Below are 23,533 nucleotides of genomic sequence, written 5' to 3'. Positions count from 1 at the left end.
GTTAAAAGTGAAAGATGTTTACCCCAGACTAGTGGTGAGTGAGCAGTACCATGTTGGGGTGATCGCACGCGTTCAACTCATGAACTCTTCCGGAAAAATGCTTGAATTTCCCATTGTCTTCCATAATATTGGTACACAAGTGGAGTCATCCGAAGATCCGATTGCTCGTTACGAGGACCGCGCATCTTAGTGCTCAATAATCACTACCTCAGACTGAATAAAGGTTTCTTTGTTAGGTGCGGGTTCATATAGAGATGTGTCAGTCATTTCATGTAGTTTATCAAATTTGACATTTAAAAGGGAAAAAAAAGTAATAAAAACAAAATAAGAGTTGAATTATCTTTATTGGAAATTGTCCAACTTACTCTACAATTAAAAAATAAAACAATAAATAGTATCTGTAAATTCAAGACACAGACATACACTGGAGACAGAACAGTGCGATGGATCATGCTCACTAAAAGGGAAAGTTTCATTATTTATCCTATTTTACAGACTGAGGTTTTATTTTCTTCTACATTGTTTTTTTATGTAGCCTATAAGTAGCAGAGTAGCCGACTATCTGTATACAATGCCGCTGCGTTAGCTGCTATACATTTTCCCCTGAGGTTCTTTGATTACGATTCTTAGTAAATACTGGGGACTGAATGCAGAAAGTTTGTAAATGGTCATCTATATATATATATAGTCCTTATTTAGATATAAAATGTTGTTTTTTTTAATGAAAGCTTCTCTTTACCCATGTTCTCATCCAGCATATTGTCAAGCACTGAATAGACAACTATACGTCATTTTCATTGTCACATTTTATTCCATTCCTTTGGATACATTACTAACCCCAGGTAAATGACACAGTGCGTGATTTGACAGGTATACATTAAGTTTCCCTAGAGGACTGAGATTAAAACACAAGTGGGTACATAATCGAGTGCATTGCAAAGGTATAGAATAAACATTAGCAGCTGTTAGTATACAGTACGTTAACAGAGCACGGTAGAAAGACATTGAGCTAGAGTCATACAGGGAAGATAATGTTTGGCAGCAGAGGCCACAGGAAGCTAACTTGCAGCATGCTGGGAATAAGCTTCAGTTCCTTTGGAGACTGGAAGTGGAAGAGAATAAAGAAAAAAGCAGAGAGAGATCAATAGGTTAGTGCATTAGAGAGGAAAGAACAGCGGTGCATTACCGGGCGGAAACTACTGTGTTTTTGCTCTAGTCCTACATGAAGTAGCAAGTTTTGACTGTCATGTAACAAGATGTACCGCTTGAGGTATGAGTGTTTCGCCTAATAATGGACAGACTTCAGCAAAAAAGATGGCTGAGGTTCGCGGTAAAAGGATTTACTATGGGCTTAAAAAGTAACAGGCACAAACTGCTCCTGCCGGTAATTCGGCAGCTTCATGCCAACGGAGCAGCTCTTCGGATTCCAATCTGCCCCGTTGACGGGGCGTTACTGCCGAAGCAATATTGATTGACACCCGGCGGGAAGACAACTGTCAATCAGTTTTTCTGATTCAGCACTCCGCCCTAAAACAAGGCTGTGTCCATTACCATTCATAGCAGGAGTCTAGCTGTCCAGACATGGAGATTTTAACTCAGATAGTGGCATTTCTACCCAAACATGGAATTTTTTTTCCCAGATAGTGGCATTAGGTTAGGTTCCCAGTTTACAGAGACGCACCTTGCCGTGGTGACCGGGCTCACATGCATTGGCCAATACATAAGCTAAGTGTCTCTTTTTTCAAATATTTCTATAGCTGTAAAGCAATACTAGAGTTTCCCTTTTTCATTGTTAGCATTTTAGTGTGCAGTTTTGTATATTTTGTAATCAGGAGTTATCAACAGGGCAGAGCGGAAGAGAAGCTGCTGCTCTGCCGATATGATGTCAGCCGATGCAGCATAATCACAGTCCGGAGCGGTCTGTGACCACTCTGTGCCGGCACAGATCGGCGCCGGGCAGATAGTTAGCAACTACTTGTCTGTTAGTTCTTAGGCCCATAGTAATAAATAAATAAAACAAACGAACAATCTCAGGTAAACTCCTTTTTCTTGAAACCAATATTATTTATTTAAAAATTGTCATCTCTCAGCAGTGGGACAAGGACAGTGGTGGCACAGTGGATATTTTATCAAGTCCTCAGTGGAGTTGTACCACAATAGCACAACCCAATAATATGAGCATCTACACTCACCGACTTGTTCCTCCCTTATCTATGTGGTCTATCAAATATATTTTTGTAAAGTTCCGATTCTTTTTTATAGAATATTTGGAGCTTCAAAAGAAATGAATGGAGACATAAACCGTGAGAGTGTTTCCTTCTTGATGGCGCAAGATGAGCCCCATTATCAAGATAAGAGTGGGTTCTTCATCTATCAGGCAATTCTATCATATTATGTTGATATGCCATAAAAATGCTAAATGGGAAGGCGTAAAGGGGTTCACTTAGCTTAACCACTTCCTGCAAAATGATATAACAGTACATTCAGATCGCGAGATGGTACACAAGTTGTGCCATGCCATCCATAGCAGGAGCTGGCTCTTATACACAGATAAGCTCCTGCTGCATCTGATGGGCCTGGACCTAGCTCCAATCCCAACACTTCAACCCCTCTGATGCCTCTGACAATAGCGAGGAGTTTGATAAATGGAGTTGCTATGGCAACAGGAAGGGCCAACTGGGGCTCTAGGCCTGCAATGATCTTCAACCTATGAGACACTGGGTCTAATAGGCTACTTGTACATCTAACACTGACAGGCTAGGTAGTGCACTGTACTACATTGTATATTGTAGTACAGTGCGTTATTAATACAAGTAAAGGGAGACTAGTAAGGATTGTAAAAAAAATAAAAGTGTAAAAAGTATATATAAAAACTCCTTAGCCTTCACCCCTGGGCGATTTTCCATATTTCATTTTTTTTAAACATTAAATTTTTATTTTTAACTCTCGTTCTTCCAAGAGACATCATTTTTCTTATTGTTCTGTCAAAATTTGAACTTTTAGGCTTCTGGTTTTTTTTTTCATATTTTTTTTATTTTTCAGTAACTTTACTAGTCTTTTTGGCTACACTGCATGATCAGTAGAAATAGTACTCTCCTGTGAGGGCTGGTTCTGCTTATCTTGTCTCACAAAAAAATAAATAAAAAGTAATACTGTACAAATAAATTTATGTATTCCAAAGTAGAGACAATAAAAAAATTACAGCTAATTTTGCAAAAAAAAAACCAAAACAAGTTCTCATATAACTCTGTAAACAGAAAATAATATGAATTAAAAAAAAAGTTAGTTTCTTGTGCAAAAAAGAAAGTAAATTGGGCACCACTATAATCCTATCAAACCACAAAATAAAGTTAGCAGGACAATTATACTGCATGGTGCACTACATGCATTTTTTTTAATATATATATATATATATATATATATATATATATATATATATATATATATATACACACACACGCACACACACACACACACACGTGGTCAAAATTGTTAGTACCCCTTGTTTAATTAAAGAAAAAACCACAAAGGTCACAGAAATAAGTTGAGTCTGACAAAAGTAATAATAAATAAAAAATAATAATAAATAAAAAGTCTATGAAAATGATCAAATAAAAGTCAGACATTGCTTTTCAACAATGCTTCCACAGAATTTAAAAAAAAAATAAAACTCATGAAACCGGTCTGGACAGAAACGATGGTACCCCTGAAAATAATGTGACAAAAGGGACATGTTAAATCAAGTTGTGTGCACTAATTAGCATCACAAGTGTCTACAATCTTGTAATCAGTCATTGGGACTTTATATAGAGCTACAGATACTCACTGTGCTGTTTGTTTGTATCACACTCAACATGGACCAGAGGAAGCAAAGGAAAGAGTTGTCTCAGGAGATTAGAAAGAAAATTATAGACAAGCATATTAAAAGGTAAAGGTTATAAGATCATCTCCAAGCAGCTTGATGTTCCTGTGACTACAGTTGCACATATTATTCAGAAATTTAAGATCCATGGGACTGTAGCCAACCTCCCTGGACGTGGCCGCAGGAGGAAAATTGATGACAAATCAAAGAGACGGATAATACGAATGGTAACAAAAGAGCCCAGAAAAGCTTCTAAAGAGATTAAAGGTGAAATTCAAGCTCAATGAACATCAGTGTCAGATTGCACCATCTGTAGTTGTTTGAGCCAAAGTGGACTTCATGGGAGACGACCAAGGAGGACACCATTGTTGAAAAAAAAATCATAAAAAAGCCAGACTGGAATTTGCCAAACTACATGTTGACAAGCCACAAAGCTTCTGGGAGAATGTCCTATGGACAGATGAGACACAAATGGAACTTTTTTGCAAGGCACATCAGCTCTATGTTTACAGACGGAAAAATGAAGCATATCAAGAAAAGAACACTGTCCCTACTGGGAAACATGGAGGAGGCTCGGTTATGTTCTGGGGCTGCTTTGCTGCATCTGGCACAGGGTGTCTTGAATCTGTGCAGGGCACGATGAAATCTCAAGACTCTGAAGGGATTCTAGAGAGAAATGTGCTGCCAGTGTCAGGGAGCTTGTCTCAGTCGTAGGTCATGGGTCTTGCAACAGGATAATGACCCAAAACACAGCTAAAACCCCCCAAGAATGGCTAAGAGGAAAACACTGGACTATTCTGAAGTGGCCTTCTATGAGCCCTGACCTAAATCCTATTGAACATCTTTGGAAAGAGCTGAAACATGCCGTCTGGAAAAGACAACCTTCAAACACGGGACAACTGGAGCAGATTGCTCTTGAGGAGTGGCCCAAATACCTATTGAAAGGTGCAGAAGTCTCATTGACAGTTACAAGAATCGTTTGATTGCAGTGATTGCCTCAAAAGATTGTGCAATAAAATATTAAGTTAAGGAGGGAACCATCATTTCTGTCCAGGCCTGTTTCATGAGTTTTATTTTTTAATAAATGCTGTGGAAGCTGAAAAGCAATGTCTGACTGTCATTTGTTCATTTTCATAGATTTTTTTATTATTCTTTTGTCAGATTCAAGTTATTTCTGTGACCATTGTGAGTTTTTCATTCATTAAACGAGGGGCACCTGCAATTTTGACCACGTGTGTTTCAGATTTATTGTTTTTCATCATGCCTGCTATCAAAAAACAAAGTGATCAAAAAATTGTATGTACCCAAAAATACAACAACTTTGTGCACAAAAAAAACATATTGGAATCAAAATATGGTGACTCCCCCCAACAAAATTTATTTTTAAAATTTTACATTTTGTGCAAAAGCTGGAAAAACACAGGAAAAACCTATATAAATTTGGTACTGTGATGATCATATCGACCTTCAGAATACAGAGAACATTAAAATGATATCTAATGGCAACTAATGTTTAGAAAATAAAAAATATTTAGAATTAGAATTTTTGTTCATTTTTCTTCCCAAGCAGTGTAATAAAAAGTAATTAGACCACAAATTCATACTATCGAAAACTACAATTGGTCAAAGAGTATTCTTATCCTATACATTTATGGCAAATCCACAAGACACTAATTGATCAAAACAAAGTACATTTTAATCAATAGATCTTGGAATATTAATAACTTCCCCAATTAGAAGGTTAAAATAATGTTCCTGTGCTGAGATAATCTTATATATGTGCCCCTGCTATGTACTGTGTAATGGCCGTGTCTGACCGTACAGGAACATGGTCTGATCATACCACAGCTCCCGGGCTGGGGAGGCAGTCAAAAAATGTGCAGATAGAACAGGACGTGAAAACAGTTGCTGCATTCTGGGAGGTAAAACATTTCCCTATCTTTGATGTAGATATGCCATAAATGTGTAAAATAATTTACCTTTAATACTATTAAAGGGAATCTGTCACAAGGTTTTTGCTCCTTAATCTGAAAGCAGCATGATGTAGGGGCTGACACCCTAATACCAGCCATGTATCAGTTACTTTACAAATTGATGCAGTTTTGATAACATCACTCTTATCTGCTGCAGGTTTACCAGTTCTCTGAATGCTGAGTTGTGTATAACCCCGCCCACACCCCTGATTGACAGCTTTTTTTGTTCACTGTGCATAAGAAGAAAGTTGCCAAGCAATGATGGTGGCAGAGTTATACAGCGCTCATGAATATACAGGTCTACATGATTGCAGATTTATTAGTCCTCTAGCAATAATTGACTACTGATAAAACAGTGATTTTATCTTAACTACAGAAAGCAGACGAGTAAAGGCCACGTCTCACTAAGCGACATCGCTAGTGACATCGCTGCTGAGTCACGGTTTTTGTGACGCAACAGCGATCTTGCTAGTGATGTCACCGTGTGTGACATCCAGCAACGACCTGGCCCCTGCTGTGAGGTCGCCGGTTGCATTTTTTGGTTGTTGCTCTCCCGCTGTGAAGCACACATCGCTGTGTTTGACAGCGAGAGAGCAACGATCTGAATGTGCAGGGAACAGGGAGCCGGCTTCTGCGGACGCTGGTAACCAAGGTACACATCGGGTAACCAAGCAAAGCGCCTTGCTTGGTTACTCGATATTTACCTTGGTTACCAGCATCCGCAGCTTCTAGAAGCCGGCTCCCTGCACACGTAGCCAAGGTACACATTGGGTAACTATAAGCAAACCACATTGCTTAGTAACCAGATGTGTACTATGGTTACCAAGCACAGCGTCGTTACACGGGTCGCTGGTGGCTGGAGGCTGATCTCTGATCGCTGTGGAGATCTGCCTGATTGACAGCTCACCAGCGACCATGTAGCGACGCTCCAGCGATCCCTGCCAGGTCAGATCGCTGGTGGGATCGCTGGAGTGTCACTAAGTGTGACGGTACCTTAAGTGACACATCACTGGAATCATGGTTTCTGCCTCTATCATGCTGCTCACAGATTAGGTGCTAAAAATATGGTGATAGATTTCATTTAAATGTAATTTATAAACTCCTTTCCATCGACTTACCTGGAAGTGCAGGTGAAAAGACACATCTAGTGAACCCTGTTATTAGCTGGCTGCAGTCTCCTGGTGAAGGGGAAATAACTGGGACTGTTCGTCAGCCTCACAGCCACATGGCAAGTCACTTCTGCAAAGAGATAAGAAAATTAATGCAAATTAAATGTGTAAAGATAGGTCATAAATAGAAAAAAAAGCAGAGGAAAAAAGTGGCAACAAATAAAGTACATTTCACAATTCAATCTGATTGCAATATATAACTTTACTTTCGCTATTTGCATTAGCTGTCCATAATAGGACACTATATTATGGTTATAAGCCCCGGCAGAAGCCATGAAGGCGAAACCCTAGGTCATTGTAGATCATTGCTTGCAGCATGTTTGCAATGTGCAGGCGTGGAGAAATGTCAAAGACCGCCTGCGCATGCATGATACGATACTTTGATCTGCCTTCAGCAGGGCAGAGAAAGTGCGTGTGAGTAGGAGCATAATGGATGGGTCTGTGTGGATGATGTAGGACGCGTCATCCACAAGGAGCAGAGAAGGAGGACGACGATGGAAGGGAGATAGGAGGCCCTGGTCGAAGACCAGTGACACCAATTGGTCCTGACCGCCAAGCAGGTGAGTATAATAAAAGCTGTTTTTTATGTTATATAGATTGACCTGGGCTCTTATATACAGTATTCTAGAATGCTGTATATAAGGGCTCACTGGTGGTGGTTGCAACTTATAGTGGAAAATCCTGGTGACAGGTCCCTTTAAGGGGTTATTCCCATCTCCAAGATCCTATCGCAATATGTAGCAGATGTGATTATAATAATAATATAAGCAAATACTTTCAATTAGAACTATAGTATAGTTCTCCTGATATAGCCATGTCTCTTACCTCATGTGCAGGGCATTGCAGCTTAGGTATCTATGGTTACATCCACTCATATAGTGACAGATAGTCAGTTAGTTGCTCATGGTCATAACCATGAATACCTAAGCTGTAATGCCCTGCACATTATGTAAGAGACCTATTATTATTATTATTATAACATATACTACAAGTAAAGATAGGAACTTAGAGATGGGAATACCCTTTAATGGTTCAGAACTCCCATAAACTACACTGGAGAGAATTGCAGGCACAGAAGGCCATCTGTCTAACTCCAATAATCCTTTCTGGAATGCCAAACAGGTCAAGAGACCACATTCTCCTGATGCACGAGGAACCGGAGAACTTGACAAGAGCAGTTGACAAGAGCAGTTGACATGTTGCGGATGTTAATCACGCACCGCAAATCAGTTTACCTGCGTAACAAATAACAAAAAAAAAAAATCACAGTGGGTATGAGATTTCTATAAATCCCATCCTCCTGACTGGAACTGTAAGACACTGTGATTTTTGCTCAGTGAAAATACTCAAAACTCAACATAGAAACTTACCCTTAGGGGTACTTTGTACACTACGATATCGCAGGTGCGATGTCGGTGGGGTCAAATTGAAAGTGACGCACATCCGGCCTCGCAGGCGATATCGTAGTGTGTAAAGCCTTTTTGATACGATTAACGAGCGCAAAATCGTCGTAATCGTATCATCGGTGCAGCGTCGGTCATTTCCATAATTTGGAAATGACCGATGTTACGATGTTGTTCCTCGTTGCAGCGGCAGCACACATCGGCTTGCGATGTCGTAGTGTGCAAAGTGCCCCTTAGGCGGGCTTTGCACGCTGCGACATCGGTAACAATGTGTTACCGATGCTGCAGCGATAGTCCCGCCCCCGTCGCACGTTCGATATATAGTGAAAGCTGCCGTAGCGATTATTATCGCTACGGCAGCTTTACACGCACATACCTGCCGTGCGACGTCCCTCTGGCCGGCGACCCGCCTCCTTCCTTAGGGGGCGGGTCGTGTGGCGTCACAGTGACGTCACACGGCAGGCGGCCAATTGAAGTGGAGGGGCGGAGATGAGCAGGATGTAAACATCCCGCCCACCTCCGTCCTTCTCATTGCAGCCGGGAGGCAGGTAAGGTGAAGTTCCTCGCTCCTGCGGCTTCATACACAGCGATGTGCGCTGCCGCAGGAACGAGGAACTACATCGGACCTGTCGCTCCCCCGGCATTATGGAAATGTCGGAGGCTGCAGCGATGATACGATGACGACGATTTTGCGCTCGTTCATCGTATCATCTAGGATTTACACACTACGACATCGCAAGTGACGCCGGATGTGCGTCACTTTCGATTTGACCCCACCGACATCGCACCTGCGATGTCGTAGTGTGCAAAGCCCGCCTTAGTGTCTTTTCTTACATGTTTATGAATGTGTTTTGCGGTGGCTTTTTTATACATTCTATATATAGAATATGGAAGAATGGTCACGTCACTTCTATTTGCTACTTCATCTTTTGAAAAAAGAGAACAAGGAGTATAAATGCAAATGTTTTTATTAGAGTAAAAAATTCAAGTTTAATGTATTTAAGTAATAAGGACTAAGTCTATAAATATGACATAATTAGAACAAAAGGACAGTGGATACATATAATTTTTGGTTGCGGCTAAATGATGATAGACAATGGGGGTTAAGGTGGACAAAATACTATATATATAAAAAATTACCAACCAGCCCCAGAGATTGCAAAATCAAACAGAATGGAAAATTTCAAGGCAATGTTGAGCCTATGTATCTCACTTAGTATTAGTACTGAATCTGCATAAGCCAAAGTCCATTCTGGAGGAAGATCAAACACAAATCAATGGGTGACTGGTAGAACCCCCCCCCCAAAAGTTAGACCCCAATGTACGTTTCACTCTCTTATGGTAGTGCCATGTGGAATGACCAGCTTCCTCAGGGGAAATAAGGATAAGGATGTTTGATCTTCCTCCAGAATGGACTTTGGCTTATGCAGATTCACTACTAATACTAAGTGAGATACATAGGATCAACGTGGCCTTGCCATTTTCCATTCTGCTTGATGTTGCAATCTTTGGTAATATAATATATATATAGTATTTTGTCCACATTAACCCCCATTGTCTATCATCATTTAGCCGCAACCAAAAATTATATGTATCCACTGTCCTTTTGTTCTAATTATGTCATATTTATGGACTAAAATGGGCTTTACACGCTACGATATCGCTAGCAATTTTCCATATGGAGCGTGTAAGTACCCACCCCCGTCGCACATGCTATATCGTGTGATCGCTGCCGCAGCGAACATTATCGCTACGGCAGCGTCACACGCACTTACCTGGTCGTCGTCGTCGCTGTGACTGTCGAACAATCCCTCCCTCAAGGGGGAAGGACGTTCGGCGTCACCGCGACGTCACTAAGCGGCCGGCCAATCAAAGAGGAGGGGCGGAGATGAGCGGGACGTAACATCCCACCCACCTCCTTCCTTCCGCATTGTGGCCGGCGGCAGGTAGGAGAAGATCCTCGCTCCTGCGGTGTCACACATAGCGATGTGTGCTGCCGCATGAGCGATGAACAACATGGATAAACAACCCTTACCGATTTTTGAGTTTGGAACAACCTCTCCATGGTGAACGATTTTCACCATTTTTGAGGTCGCTTGTCAGTGTCACACACTGCGATATCGTTAATGACACCGGATGTGCGTCACTAACAACGTGACCCCGACGATAAAACATTAACGATATCGTAGCGTGTAAAGCCCCCTTTAGTCCTTATTACTTAAATACATTAAATTTGAATTTTTTACTCTAATAAATACATTTGCATTTACACTCCTTGTTCTCCTGTTTTTTTGCCAATATCATATGGAGTTTGTGCGTATATCCTTTGGGTCCATGCAGACATGTTTCCTTTTGCATTATATATAATGGTATCTTTGGATTGTTGGTTAATAATTCATGCCTTTTGAAGCCTGAAGAGGTTAGAACAAGTGATAAAAGGCAAAACATATGCATAGCAAATCATTTTGACATTGCAGTGCATATATTCATCCTTTTTTATGCTCTTCTATCTTTTTTTAGGTGGGCCTGAAAATGCCGCGGTGTGCACATACTCCTACAGAGGAGCGTTCCCGTGACTCACCGGTTATCATTGATGTCTGTAGCGTTGCCTGTTGTCAGCACAAAAGAAGAAAAGACAAAAAAAAAATATTTTAACAGGAAACAATTATGTATGAACTCATGAGCTTCTCTTCCATATGTCCCAGCATCATATAGTATAATAAGCAGCTAGTTATCGAATACAGAATAACACGTCACACCAGCAGAAAAATGTATGTTTATCAGTGAAGATCTGTAGGTCATTGCTTCGCACACTTATCTGCGGTTTATTATTTTACTTGCCTCCTAGCAATGATTCTCTGGTTGAGCAGTAATTACCCCTCCACGTCCTATGGCGGAGCAGCTATAATAGTATATCTTAGTATATCTGCCGTGCTTTCTGGCTACAGTTAGTAAACGAGTCAATAAAGAGATTTGTGATCATATTAAAGAATGAGCTTGTAAGCTCCCGAATCCTTAAAGTACACATTAGTGATACATTTATCCTGCGCCTGATTTGCTATTGATCAATGGTGGAAACATAAAAAAATAGTAGAAATTGTAAAAGAAACCAATTAGTATGCCTCACTGTGTCTACTGCTATAAGCATCACCATTTCTCACCATATACACAATGTACGGCCATTATTATTAGTGATGAGCGAATACTAAATATTCGGGTTACTATGCCAGTATTCATCACAAATAATGAACCTCATGCAAGTCAATGAGAAAAACGAGCATTTTTCTTGAAGATTTCCTAGAAAAATGCTCAAGTTCCCCATTGACTTGCATTAGATTCAGTATTCATGACAAATACTGGAATAGTACTCGGTATTAGGTACAAATAACCTCAATATTTCGTATTTGCTCATCACTAATTACTAAACAGGGCAATCAATCACTTACAGGTTACTGTAATGGTGTATGGTTAAGTTTGTATCTTACAACACAGCAGGTTTATTGGTGGACTATTATAGATTATGCTGTCAATGCTTAAGAAGGTAAAGTAAGCGGAAAAAAAATAAATGGTTCTCTTGTTACTGTTATAGATCCACAAATAAAGATTTTTGTTAAAAAAAAAATTTGTAGCCTTCATTGGGGGACAAAGGAACCATGGGATAACATACCGCCACCTGGAGGCTGACACTAAAGGCCCCGTCACACACACAGATAAATCTTTGGCAGATCTGTGGTTGCAGTGAAATCATGGACATATTGTTCCATTTGTACACAGCCACAAACCTGGCACTGATTGTCCACAATTTCACTGCAACCACAGATCTGCCGCAGATTTATCTCTGTGTGTGGCAGGGCCTTTAGAATACATCTTAGAAAAAATGAAAGCTGACTTCTCCCTACCAGGCTACTCCTGGGCAGTTAAAGGGAATCTGTCAGCAGGTTTTTGCTACTTCATCTAAGAGCAGCATGATGAAGGCAAAGAGATCCTGAATCTAACGATGTATAACTGAGATTACTGGTTACAGCCGTTCTGAAACAGTGAAAGATTTTACTTTTTGTATGTAGCAGAGCTCTGGGAGCTGTCCCTGCCCACACCAGACTTTCGGTGTACATTTCCATAGACAGAAGCTCCTAATCAAGGAACGAGGCGGCGGCGGACTACAACTCATGTGCTCCACATACCCACTAATGATAAACATAAGAGGCTTAAACTAACATTGCAGGGAAACAAAAACAGACTTTGAGATAAGAGATGGTTGGCTGTAAACTGCATATTAACACTTACAGCATGCTGGCTTCAGATTACATAACAAAAATGTCCCGAGAGAGTCCCTTTAAGAACCAGTTATTCAGTTAGTGTAAGGCTGGTTTCACACTACGTCTTTTTAACATCCGTCAAAAACGTTTTTTTAACGGAAGTACGGATCCTGTGCCAATCCGTTTTCATGTCAATGCATTTTCAATGGACTCGCGTCCACCTGCGTTTGCGTGCGTTTGCGTCCGTTAGACGCAGGATCCGTCCTTTTGCGTTATTTTAACATGTTTCAAAAACGCAACATGTAGCGTTTTTGAGCTCCGTCCAAATACTGCAAATTGCTGGATCCTGACTATAACGCACGCAAACGCAGGTGAACGTTGCATGCTGATAGACAGGATCCTGCTTTTGGACTGAGCATGCCCGGAACCAGTCTCTCTCTCTCTCTCTCTCTCTCTCTCTCTCTCTCGTTACCCTCACTCCCGATCACATGACTACAATGCCCGCCCCAAAACATCCACTGCAGGATCCTGCAAAATAAAATATGCGTTTGCATACGTTATTTGCTGTAAAAGCAGGATCCGTACTTCCGTTAAAAAAACGTTTTCAACGGATGTTAAAAAGACGTAGTGTGAAACCAGCCTAAAAGTTGTCAGAGTAGCAAAACCAACACCCCACCATCTCAAACAAGGTAGAGTGTTGTGAACCCTAATGAAGGCTACAAGAATGAGATTTTAAGGTGAGTAGAAATCATTATTTCTAGGTTGCTTTATTGGAGGACACAGGAATCATGGAACGTCCCTGGGGGGAAAATGCATCAAGCCTAAGACAGGACTGTTACTCAGACACGTGTCTGCCTCCGAATGACACTATACTAAACTGAGTAACTGAGTGTCAGTTACCCAGGTGTGTCCTGGGAGAGAGGAGTCAGCTTTTATATTTTCTAAGATGTTTTCTTAGTGTCAGCATCCAGGTGGCAGTATGTTAACCCATGGTTCCTGTGTCCTCCAATGAAGTGACCAAGAAAAGTTGATGCTACGGTTTTTGCTGCAAATCCACATGTATTATCTCTGGAAGAGATTACTGTAATGTAAGCCACTGATTTCTCTCTGCAACAACCCACTGGTAAACTCCACAGCAAATCTGCCCTGTATGGGTTCACCCTTTGAGTCCTGGATTATTGGAAGACTTGAGCTATCGGACACTACATTATGCCTACAACTTAAATCATTATGTAGTTAATCTATACAACCAATATCTGCGTGTGTCTTAATTTTACAGCTGACAGTATTCTTTTATGGTACTCAGATTGTAAGCAGCAAAAGATATAAATCTATTGGACTTTATTACTAGACAGATAACTGGATAATAGTTCACCAACACGCACTTGTAATGGTTGATGTGCTAGCCGGTGCTTGTACTAGTTATCTGTATATCATGTAGATTATTGGTGCCATATATACTGTGCTACTTTACGATGAGTCTTAAGGCCCCTTTACACACTGAGACTTTCTAGCGATCCCACCAGCGATCTCAACCTGGCCGGGATCGCTACAAAGTCTCTGGTGAGCTGTCAAACAGGCAGACCTGGCCAACGACGCAACAGCGATCCGGACCTGCAGAACGACCTAGCTAGTCATTGGGAACGTTGTAAAGCAGCTTTTTGAAAGGGAAGTCGCTAACGAAGTCGCTGTAAAGTCCCCTTTACACACTAAAACTTTGCTGCACAGCGGGAAACAAAGGACCAAAGAATGGTCCTGAACGATTTGTAGCGATCACAACTTCACAGCGGGGACCAGGTCGCTGATGTGTTTCACACACTGCAATGTCGCTGGGGAGGTCGCTATAACGTCACAAAACCGGTGACGTTACAGCGATGTCGTTTGCGATGTTGCAGTGTGTAAAGCCACCTTTTAGGATACAAGTATAAAGGCCCAGTCACACACAACGACTTACCAGCAATCCCAAAAACGATGCAACCTGATAGGGATCGCAGGTAAGTCGCTGGGAGGTCGCTGGTGCGATGTCACACAGTCAGACCTTACCAACGATGCAGGAACAATACAGGTCGCAGTAGCGACCTGTATAACAATCTCAGCAGTCACTGTGACCCTGTCACACAGTGTCAAACACAGCGATGTGTCCTGCCCAACAGGACATCGCCTTTGAAGAAAATGGTCTGAACCATTCGGCAACGACTAGAGATCTCACACCAGGGGCCTGTACGAATAGTTAACTACTCACTCCACACTAATCTACAACACTTGGATAAAAGCCTGAACAAAACCTGAATGAGTCCAATGATAGCTGCCGCATGTGGCCGAAACAACACCCTGCCGAAATGTGTGGCTGCATATGATGACCTCTGTCAGAGTTGCCCCTGCAGCCCATTCTCACCAATAATTGGGGGGTTCCACACAATTTGAGAAGCACTGAAATAACACACATTAATATAGTTTCTGCCCTATAATTCAGGCATCTTACCATTATCCACATTCATCTTCTGGTAAGTGAGCAAGCTGCTAGTGGAAGAACTGCTTCTTGCAGTGGAACATGGGTTGGAGTAACTGAAAACGAAAAAAGTCAGCCCTGTGTTAGTACGATACATAGTTTGTAAAATATTATATATGTTGTAAGACGCAGTATAAAATTCTGTAAACAATCCACAAGAAAAAAAGAGAATACCTTAATTACTATAAAATACAAGAATATAATTACGGTAAATGATCAATTCAGTAAATTCAGTTTGGGAAAACCCTGTTATGCTATGTTCTCACGATGAGCTTTTATGGTGCGTTTTTGATACTATGTGTTTTTGCTGCGTCAGAAACGCTCGTCTGTCACACGATGTCTGGCTCAGAACTCACCGAGTGTCAGGACTACTTCTGACACTGTTCACATAGCGGAGTCAGACACGCTACACAATGCTACTGTTGAGTTGCACAGACAGGCTCAGGCATCGACCAGCTGTGCTCTTGTTAGTAATCGGGCTTGCAGGAGTTAATTTCTGCTGGATTATGGCTTGAGTCACATGTTGCAGGAGACCTATCACAGTCGCCTCTACCTTGTTAAGATGGTAGAGCCTGTTCTCCCATGCTGATGATACCTATATGCAATCCTGGTACTTGTTTTTTGATATCCAGTTGCTGGGGAACTTCTGTGTGCTGTTTGGTGTGTTGTGGAAATACTCTTGTTGGCTGATTATTTCCTCCCTTCCTTTACTTTCCTCATGATCACATATTGTCTATACTTGTGTGAGTGATTGCTGCGAGGTCACCCACCCGTCTATTTGTGTGGGATTAACCACTCCTGTCCCGGCCCTCTTTTGGGTTGAGGGAGGAGACTACCAGATTAGGGTTGTTCAGGAGCTAGGGCAAGGAAGGCGGCTCACTTTACGAGGTCCTGGAATCAGGTAGATTTCACTCGTCCCTGGAAACTACGCCTACTCTTATGTTGATACATAAGTTATGGGATAAAATTAAAGATATGCAGGACATCAAGGGACCTTCGCAGTTTACCTCTGTCTGGGATACCCCATGGCTGCCCAACCTAAATAAACTAGAGGGGTTTGGAGGCTGGAGGGGGAGAGGGTTGGTCAGACTCACGCAGCTACTTGACGGGGATAGCTTTAAAGAGTTCTCCAAGTTACAATTGGAGTTTGGGTTTTTGAATGGCGAGTTCTATAAATACCTTCAATTAAGACATTCATACCGTGCTGAAGTCAGTATAGCCGGCCATGCGATTCAATGCAATAACATAATTCAGAGAATAGCTTTCTCAAGTGGTTCATCTGGTTTGATATCTGTATTGTATGGTGAAGTACTGTACAGGCTATTAATGCATCATTCCCCGAACTCTAAAGGAAGATAGGAACAAGAGTTGGGTCCTATTGAGGACAATCAGTGGGCACAAATATTGGAAAGAATACCTGATCTGTCTCTGGGGGAAGCCCACAGATTGTCTTAGCTGTATGTGATTCATCGAGTCTATCGTACCCCAAAACTTTTGTTTGACATAGGTGCCAGACCGGACTCCACTTGTCCACGATGTGGGGCGGACTCAGCGTCCATGCTCCACATGTTGTGGTCTTGCCCTAGTTTGGAGGTGTTTTGGATAGGCGTGACTTCAACCATTAATAGAGTGTATACCATAGATCTGAGCCTCACCCCCTTTGTATGTATCCTGGGTTATATCGAAAACTGAAGATGGAGGAGAAGGGTAAAGTGGCGGTTGCCCGTATGTTATATATGGCAAGGAAATTAATTGCACAATATTGGATTTCAGATCAAGTTCCAACCACATCAGAGTTTGTTAACAAGATCAATTTGATTGTAAACCTGGAGAAGGGAATATACTTAAAACGGAATTGTATGGCCAAATTTGAAAAGATCTGGGCCCCGTGGATAGACGACTCCGGTCTGGCATCTAGGGACTTATTTAGGTTCCGATTGGGCTTGTTTTAAACCACGGTATAAATAACTGAAATGTTGTATGGATGCGGGAACTGTAACTTCCTTCTATGGACTCATTGCTTGCTTTTATCTAACTTTTGGCATACATGATGTTAACTGGGATGAGAATGTTGATGATTCTGGTCCTCTCGTATACCCTTGGACATTGTATTTTCCAATTATAAATGTATTATAGTTCTCCTGATAAGAAATACCGATTAGCTCATGTGCAAGGCATTGCAGTAGCTTAGGTATCCATGGTTACAACCAAGATCAGCTCCATCCATCTTCACATCAACTACAACCAGCTTCCCTATCCCTGATGAAGAAAAGCTTCCCCACAGCATGATGCTGACACCACCATGTTTGACGGTGGGGATGGTGTCTTTTCAGAATGATGTGCAGTTAGTTTTCTGCAACACAGTGTTTTACATTTAGCCCATAAAGTTCTACTTTGGTCTCATCTGACCAGAGCCCCTTCTTCTACATGCTAGCTGTGTCTCCTACATCATGTCTTTTTTCCAAACGGGACTTATTATGGCTCACTGCCAAAAATGGCTTTCTTCTTGCCATTCTTCCATAAAGGCCAGATTTGTGGAGTATAATGACTAATAGTTATCCTGTGTACAGATTCTCCAACATGAGCTGTGGATCTTTGCAGCTCCTCCAGCGTGACCATGGGCCTCTTGGCTGCTTCTCTAGTGCTTTCCTTGCTTAGGATGTCAGTTTAGATAGACGTCTATGTCTTGCAAGGTTTGCAGCTCTGCCTTACTCCTTCCATTTTTGGATAATGGATGGAACAGTCTCAATGAGATGTTCAGAGCTTGGGCTATTTTTTTTATATATGGAGATGTAATAATAGTCAAGCTACTGCTCTTACACAGTGGAGAATGTGAATCCCGATAAAGATCATTGTTGATGAAGGTGGTAAGATTCACACTGAAAAAATGAACAAGTGACTGCAGAATAGGCAGGCACAAGAAAGCACAAACAAATGTTACCTGCTGACACCATGTATATACAATTATTATTATTATCATTATTAATTAGCTTAGGACCTTAGAACATAACGTTAACAAAGCATGTACTTATAGTGACATGGCACAATTACTGAAACCAGGCGTGCAGTGGATAAAATGATAAAAAAGACCACACTTGTCCTGCAAAACATATAGTTCTAAATAAGATAGGTCTGTTTAATAAAATAAATCCATTAAAGTCTATGATGAAGATCATAATAACAGGACCTGTTGGGAGCTGTAAGGACTGGAGTTTGGGAACCACTGCTGTACACAGAGCAGAGCAGAACACAGGGAGGAATGAGGGGTGCAAGGGGGCATCTATCACATCTCCACCTTTCAAATAATCTCTTACAGAGATCAATCAGCCATTCTGAGCGGACTCCTCTAAGCTATTTAATGAAATCTTTGGCTGTGTTCGCCACACCATGAGGAAGAAGGATAACGATCCTTTGAAACGTGTAGTCTTTGAACAGTAGCAAGAATCCATAGTTGAGAATCAGTGATGTCACACCCTCTTCTAACACAAGCCTCGTGGGCTCCATGACCGCTACCGGACGGAGCATCCTGTGTACCACCTAGCAGCACATCGCAAGGAGTTTACAATGGATCTTCATCAGAGCTGAATAATACCGTATTTTCCGGCGTATAAGACAACCCCAACTTTTCCAGTTAAAATATAGAGAGTTTGGGATATATCGTATATACTCAAGTGTAAGCCAACCCGAGTAATGTGCCCATTGTTTAGTGATGTCCCCTGCTGTAATGTCCCCATTGTTTAGTGATTTCCCGTGCAGTAATGAGCCCATTGTTTAATAATGTCCTCCTGCTGGTTCTCTTCTGTCCCCTATGCGCCGTTGTTTACACACAATAAAAGATATTCTCACCTCTCCTCCGTGCCCGCGGTGCCTCCAGCTGTTTCTTGCAGTCCGGACACAGACTCCTCCGAGATAGCGTCCAGTGTACAGAGCGGCCGCTGCAGGACGTCGTCATGGCTTTACTACAGTTGAATGCTTTACAGCGCCACAAATCATTCACGTTAAATACACAGGGCCGTCGCTACTGTCAGCGCTTTACTGCAGTAGTTGAATGCTTTGTGGCGCCGTAAAGCATTCAACTGTAGTAAAGCCATGACGACATCCTGAAGTGGCTGCTCCGTACACCGGACGCTATCACGGAGGGGGTCTGAGTTACGGCGGACTGCAAAAAACAGTTGGAGGCACCGCAGGAACGGAGGACAGGTGAGAATATCTTTTATTGTGTGTAAAGCCATGACGGCACCGTGCACCGCCGTATAAGACGACACCCAGCGTATAAGACTGGGTATAAGACAGCGTATAAGACAACCCCCATCTTTCAGAAAATTTTCAGGGGTTAAATAGTCGTCTTATACACCGGAAAATACGGTAATAATTTTATATACCTGGTGTCAGCAGGTAGCATTTATTTGTGCTTTCTTGTGCATATTCTGTTTTCACTTCTTCATTTTTTCAGTGTGAACAGATCTTACCACTTTCATCAACAATGGTTTTTAAGTATTGGCATTCGCATTCTCCATTGTGCTAGCGTTGTAGTTTGCCTATTATTTTGTTTATTTTTTCCCCTCTGACAGCCTATCACACGGAGCCTGCCGCTCTACCAACAGCTATCACATTTAATGTTTATTTATTGTCAAGTAGGATAACCCTGCTTTACTATTCTCTACAACTTTATCCCTGACCTGTCTGGTGTGTTTCTTGGTTTTCAAAACGCTGTTTGATCCCTAAAGTTTTCACACAAACCTCCGAGGCTTTCACAGAACAGCTGTAGTTATACTGAGAATAAATTACACATAAGTGGACTCAAAATACTAATTAGGTGACTTCAGGAGGCGAATGTTCACTCGGTATTTTTATTTAGGGGTATCAGACAACAGGTTGCCGATTTATAAATACATGTCAATATTGTTAGATTTATATGTTTTAAATATTTAGAAAACCATGTATCACTTCCTTTACTCATCACAAATACTTGCTACTTTATGTTGGTATATCAAATAAAATCCCAATAAGATACATTTAATTTTGTGGATATGACGTGAAAAAATAGGGAAAAGTTCATGGGGGGGTCACTTTTTCAAGTGACTAAGGCTATGTGCGCACTAGAAATGTGAATTTTCTCAAGAAAATTTCTTGAGAAACTTCTGGGAGTGGAAGATTTCCGCACCTGCGGAAAAATCCGCGGCAAAAACGCATGCGGATTTGCCGCGGATTTGCCGCGGATTTACGGCGGATTTACCGCGGATTTACCGCAGGTTTGTCCCTGCAATAAATAATAAAGATAATCGATAGACAGATAATGGATAGAGGGAAAGATGGATAGATGAATAGATAGATAGATAGAGGGATAGATAGATAGATGAATAGATAGATAGATAGAGGGATAGATAGATAGATGAATAGATGAATAGATAGATAGATAGATAGAGGGATAGATGGATAGATGAATAGATAGATAGATAGATAGATAGATAGAGGGATAGATAGATAGATAGAGGGATAGATGGATATATAGATAGATAGAGGGATAGATGGATAGATAGATAGATAGATGGATAGATAGATAGATAGAGGGATAGATGGATAGATAGATGAAGGGAATTTTGTTTACTTACCGTAAATTCCTTTTCTTCTAGCTCCAATTGGGAGACCCAGACAGTGGGTGTATAGCTACTGCCCTCTGGAGGCCGCACAAAGAACTACACTTAAAAGTGTAAGGCCCCTCCCCTTCTGGCTATACACCCTCCCGTAGGAGTACAGATTCCTCAGTTTTAGTACCAAAGCAAGAAGGAGGAAAGCCAATAACAGTTTCAAAAACAAATTCAATCCGATAACACGATCGGAGAACTTAAGAAACAACATGAACAACATGTGCACCCGAAAAACGAAACCCTAAGAACAAATAGGGCGGGTGCTGGGTCTCCCAATTGGAGCTAGAAGAAAAGGAATTTACGGTAAGTAAACAAAATTCCCTTCTTCTTTTTCGCTCCTAATTGGGAGACCCAGACAGTGGGACGTCCAAAAGCAGTCCCTGGGTGGGTAAAAAGATACCACATGAACGGGCTGTCAGACAGCCTCTTCCTACAGGTGGGCCACCGCCGCCTGAAGGACCTGTCTACCTAGGCTGGCATCTGCCGAAGCGTAGGTATGCACTTGATAGTGTTTGGTAAACGTGTGCAGACTCGACCAGGTAGCCGCTTGGCACACTTGCTGAGCCGTAGCCTGATGCCGCAATGCCCAGGACGCACCCACGGCTCTGGTAGAATGGGCCTTCAGTCCAGATGGAATCGGAAGCCCAGCAGAACGGTATGTGTGAAGAATTGGTTCCTTGATCCACCGCGCCAGGGTGGATTTGGAAGCTTGCGATCCCTTATGCTGACCAGCGACTAGGACAAAGAGCGCATCAGAACGGCGTAGAGCCGCCGTGCGAGAAATGTAAATCCTGAGTGCTCTCACCAGGTCCAACAGATGTAAACCCTTTTCAAATTGGTGAACTGGATGCGGACACAAAGATGGTAAAGTGATATCCTGATTGAGATGAAAGGAAGAAACCACCTTGGGAGAAAACTCTGGAATTGGACGCAGTACTACCTTGTCTTGGTGAAACACCAGGAAGGGAGATTTGCAAGATAACGCCGCTAGCTCGGACACTCTTCGAAGAGACGTGACCGCCACAAGAAAAACTACCTTTTGTGAAAGCCGAGAAAGGGGAACCTCTTTCAAAGGCTCGAAAGGCGGCTTCTGGAGAGCAATGAGAACCTTGTTCAGATCCCAGGGTTCCACTCCTTGGAGAAACGTGCGTACTTTAGAAAGCTGTGCCAAGCGCTTCTGAAAGAATACGGATAGCGCGGAGACTTGACCCTTAAGAGAGCTAAGCGACAAACCTTTTTCCAACCCAGACTGCAGGAAGGAAAGAAAAATTGGCAATGCAAATGGCCAGGGAGAAAACCCTTGAGCCAAGCACCACGCTAAGAATATCTTCCACGTTCTGTGATAGATCTTAGCTGAGGATGGTTTTCTAGCCTGTCTCATTGTGGCAACAACTTCATGAGATAAACCTGAGGCCGCTAGGATCCAGGACTCAATGGCCACACAGTCAGGTTCAGGGCCGCAGAATTCAGATGGAAAAACGGCCCTTGAGACAGCAAATCTGGACGGTCTGGTAGTGTCCACGGTTGGCCTACCGTGAGATGCCACAGATCCGGGTACCACGACCTTCTTGGCCAATCTGGAGCGACGAGTATGGCTCGATGGCAGTCGGACCTGATTTTCCGGAGAACTCTGGGTAACAATGCTAGAGGTGGGAACACATAGGGGAGTCGGAATTGCGACCAATCCTGAACCAAGGCGTCTGCCGCCAGTGCTCGGTGATCGTGAGACCGTGCCATGAAAACTGGGACCTTGTTGTTGTGCCGTGACGCCATCAGATCGACGTCCGGCGTCCCCCAGCGGCAACAGATCTGCTGAAACACGTCCGGGTGAAGGGACCATTCTCCTGCGTCCATGCCCTGGCGACTGAGAAAGTCTGCTTCCCAGTTTTCCACGCCTGGGATGTGAACTGCGGATATGGTGGACGCTCTGCTTTCCACCCACGTCAAAATCCGTTGGACTTCTTGAAAAGCTTGGCGACTGCGTGTTCCCCCTTGGTGGTTGATGTACGCCACCGCCGTGGAATTGTCCGACTGAATCCGAATCTGCTTGCCTTCCAGCCATTGTTGGAAGGCTCGCAGGGCAAGATAGATTGCTCTGATTTCCAGAACATTGATCTGCAGGGTGGACTCTTCCAGAGTCCACATCCCCTGAGCCCTATGGTGGAGATACACCGCTCCCCACCCTGATAGGCTCGCATCCGTCGTGACCACTGCCCAGGACGGGGGAAGGAACGACTTTCCCTGTGACAATGAGGTGGGGAGAAGCCACCAACGCAGAGAGTCCTTGGCAGTCTGAGAGAGGGAGACAGTCCTGTCGAGGGACGTCGATTTCCCGTCCCATTGGCGTAGAATGTCCCATTGTAGAGGGCGCAGATGAAACTGCGCGAACGGGACTGCCTCCATTGCTGCTACCATCTTTCCTAGGAAATGCATGAGGCGCCTCAGTGAGTGCGACTGGCTCTGAAGGAGAGATTGCACTCCAGTCCGTAGCGAGCACTGCTTGTCCAGTGGAAGCTTCACTATCGCTGAGAGAGTATGAAACTCCATGCCAAGATAAGTCAGAGATTGGGTCGGGGTTAGATGAGACTTTGGAAAGTTGATAATCCACCCGAAACTCTGGAGAGTGTCTAGTGCCACCTTCAGACTGTGTTGGCATGCCTCTTGAGAGGGTGCCTTTATAAGCAGGTCGTCTAGATACGGGATGACCGAGTGA

General features: G+C 42.6%; 1 protein-coding gene across 3 annotated transcripts in view; it reads right to left on the bottom strand.

Moving 5' to 3' along the window:
- Nucleotides 1–325: 325 nt before the first annotated feature.
- KIF5A (kinesin family member 5A) overlaps nt 326–23,533 on the bottom strand; it is a 259,310-nt gene continuing 236,102 nt past the window's right edge. For all 3 annotated transcript variants that reach the window (XM_075337080.1, XM_075337081.1, XM_075337082.1), the window contains 4 exons: nt 15,146–15,228; nt 10,989–11,016; nt 6,954–7,074; nt 326–1,102 (listed from right to left, as the gene is read on the bottom strand). In XM_075337080.1, coding sequence (XP_075193195.1) covers nt 6,996–7,074; nt 10,989–11,016; nt 15,146–15,228 — 190 coding nt within the window. In that variant the 3' untranslated portion in view covers nt 326–1,102; nt 6,954–6,995. The remainder of the gene's footprint in view (nt 1,103–6,953; nt 7,075–10,988; nt 11,017–15,145; nt 15,229–23,533) is intronic.

The sequence above is a fragment of the Anomaloglossus baeobatrachus genome, chromosome 2 (assembly GCF_048569485.1).
Source record: "Anomaloglossus baeobatrachus isolate aAnoBae1 chromosome 2, aAnoBae1.hap1, whole genome shotgun sequence".
NCBI classification, from domain to species: domain Eukaryota; kingdom Metazoa; phylum Chordata; class Amphibia; order Anura; family Aromobatidae; genus Anomaloglossus; species Anomaloglossus baeobatrachus.
The sequence above is the reverse complement of the archived record's forward strand: the minus strand, read 5'-3'. Positions and strand labels throughout refer to the sequence as shown.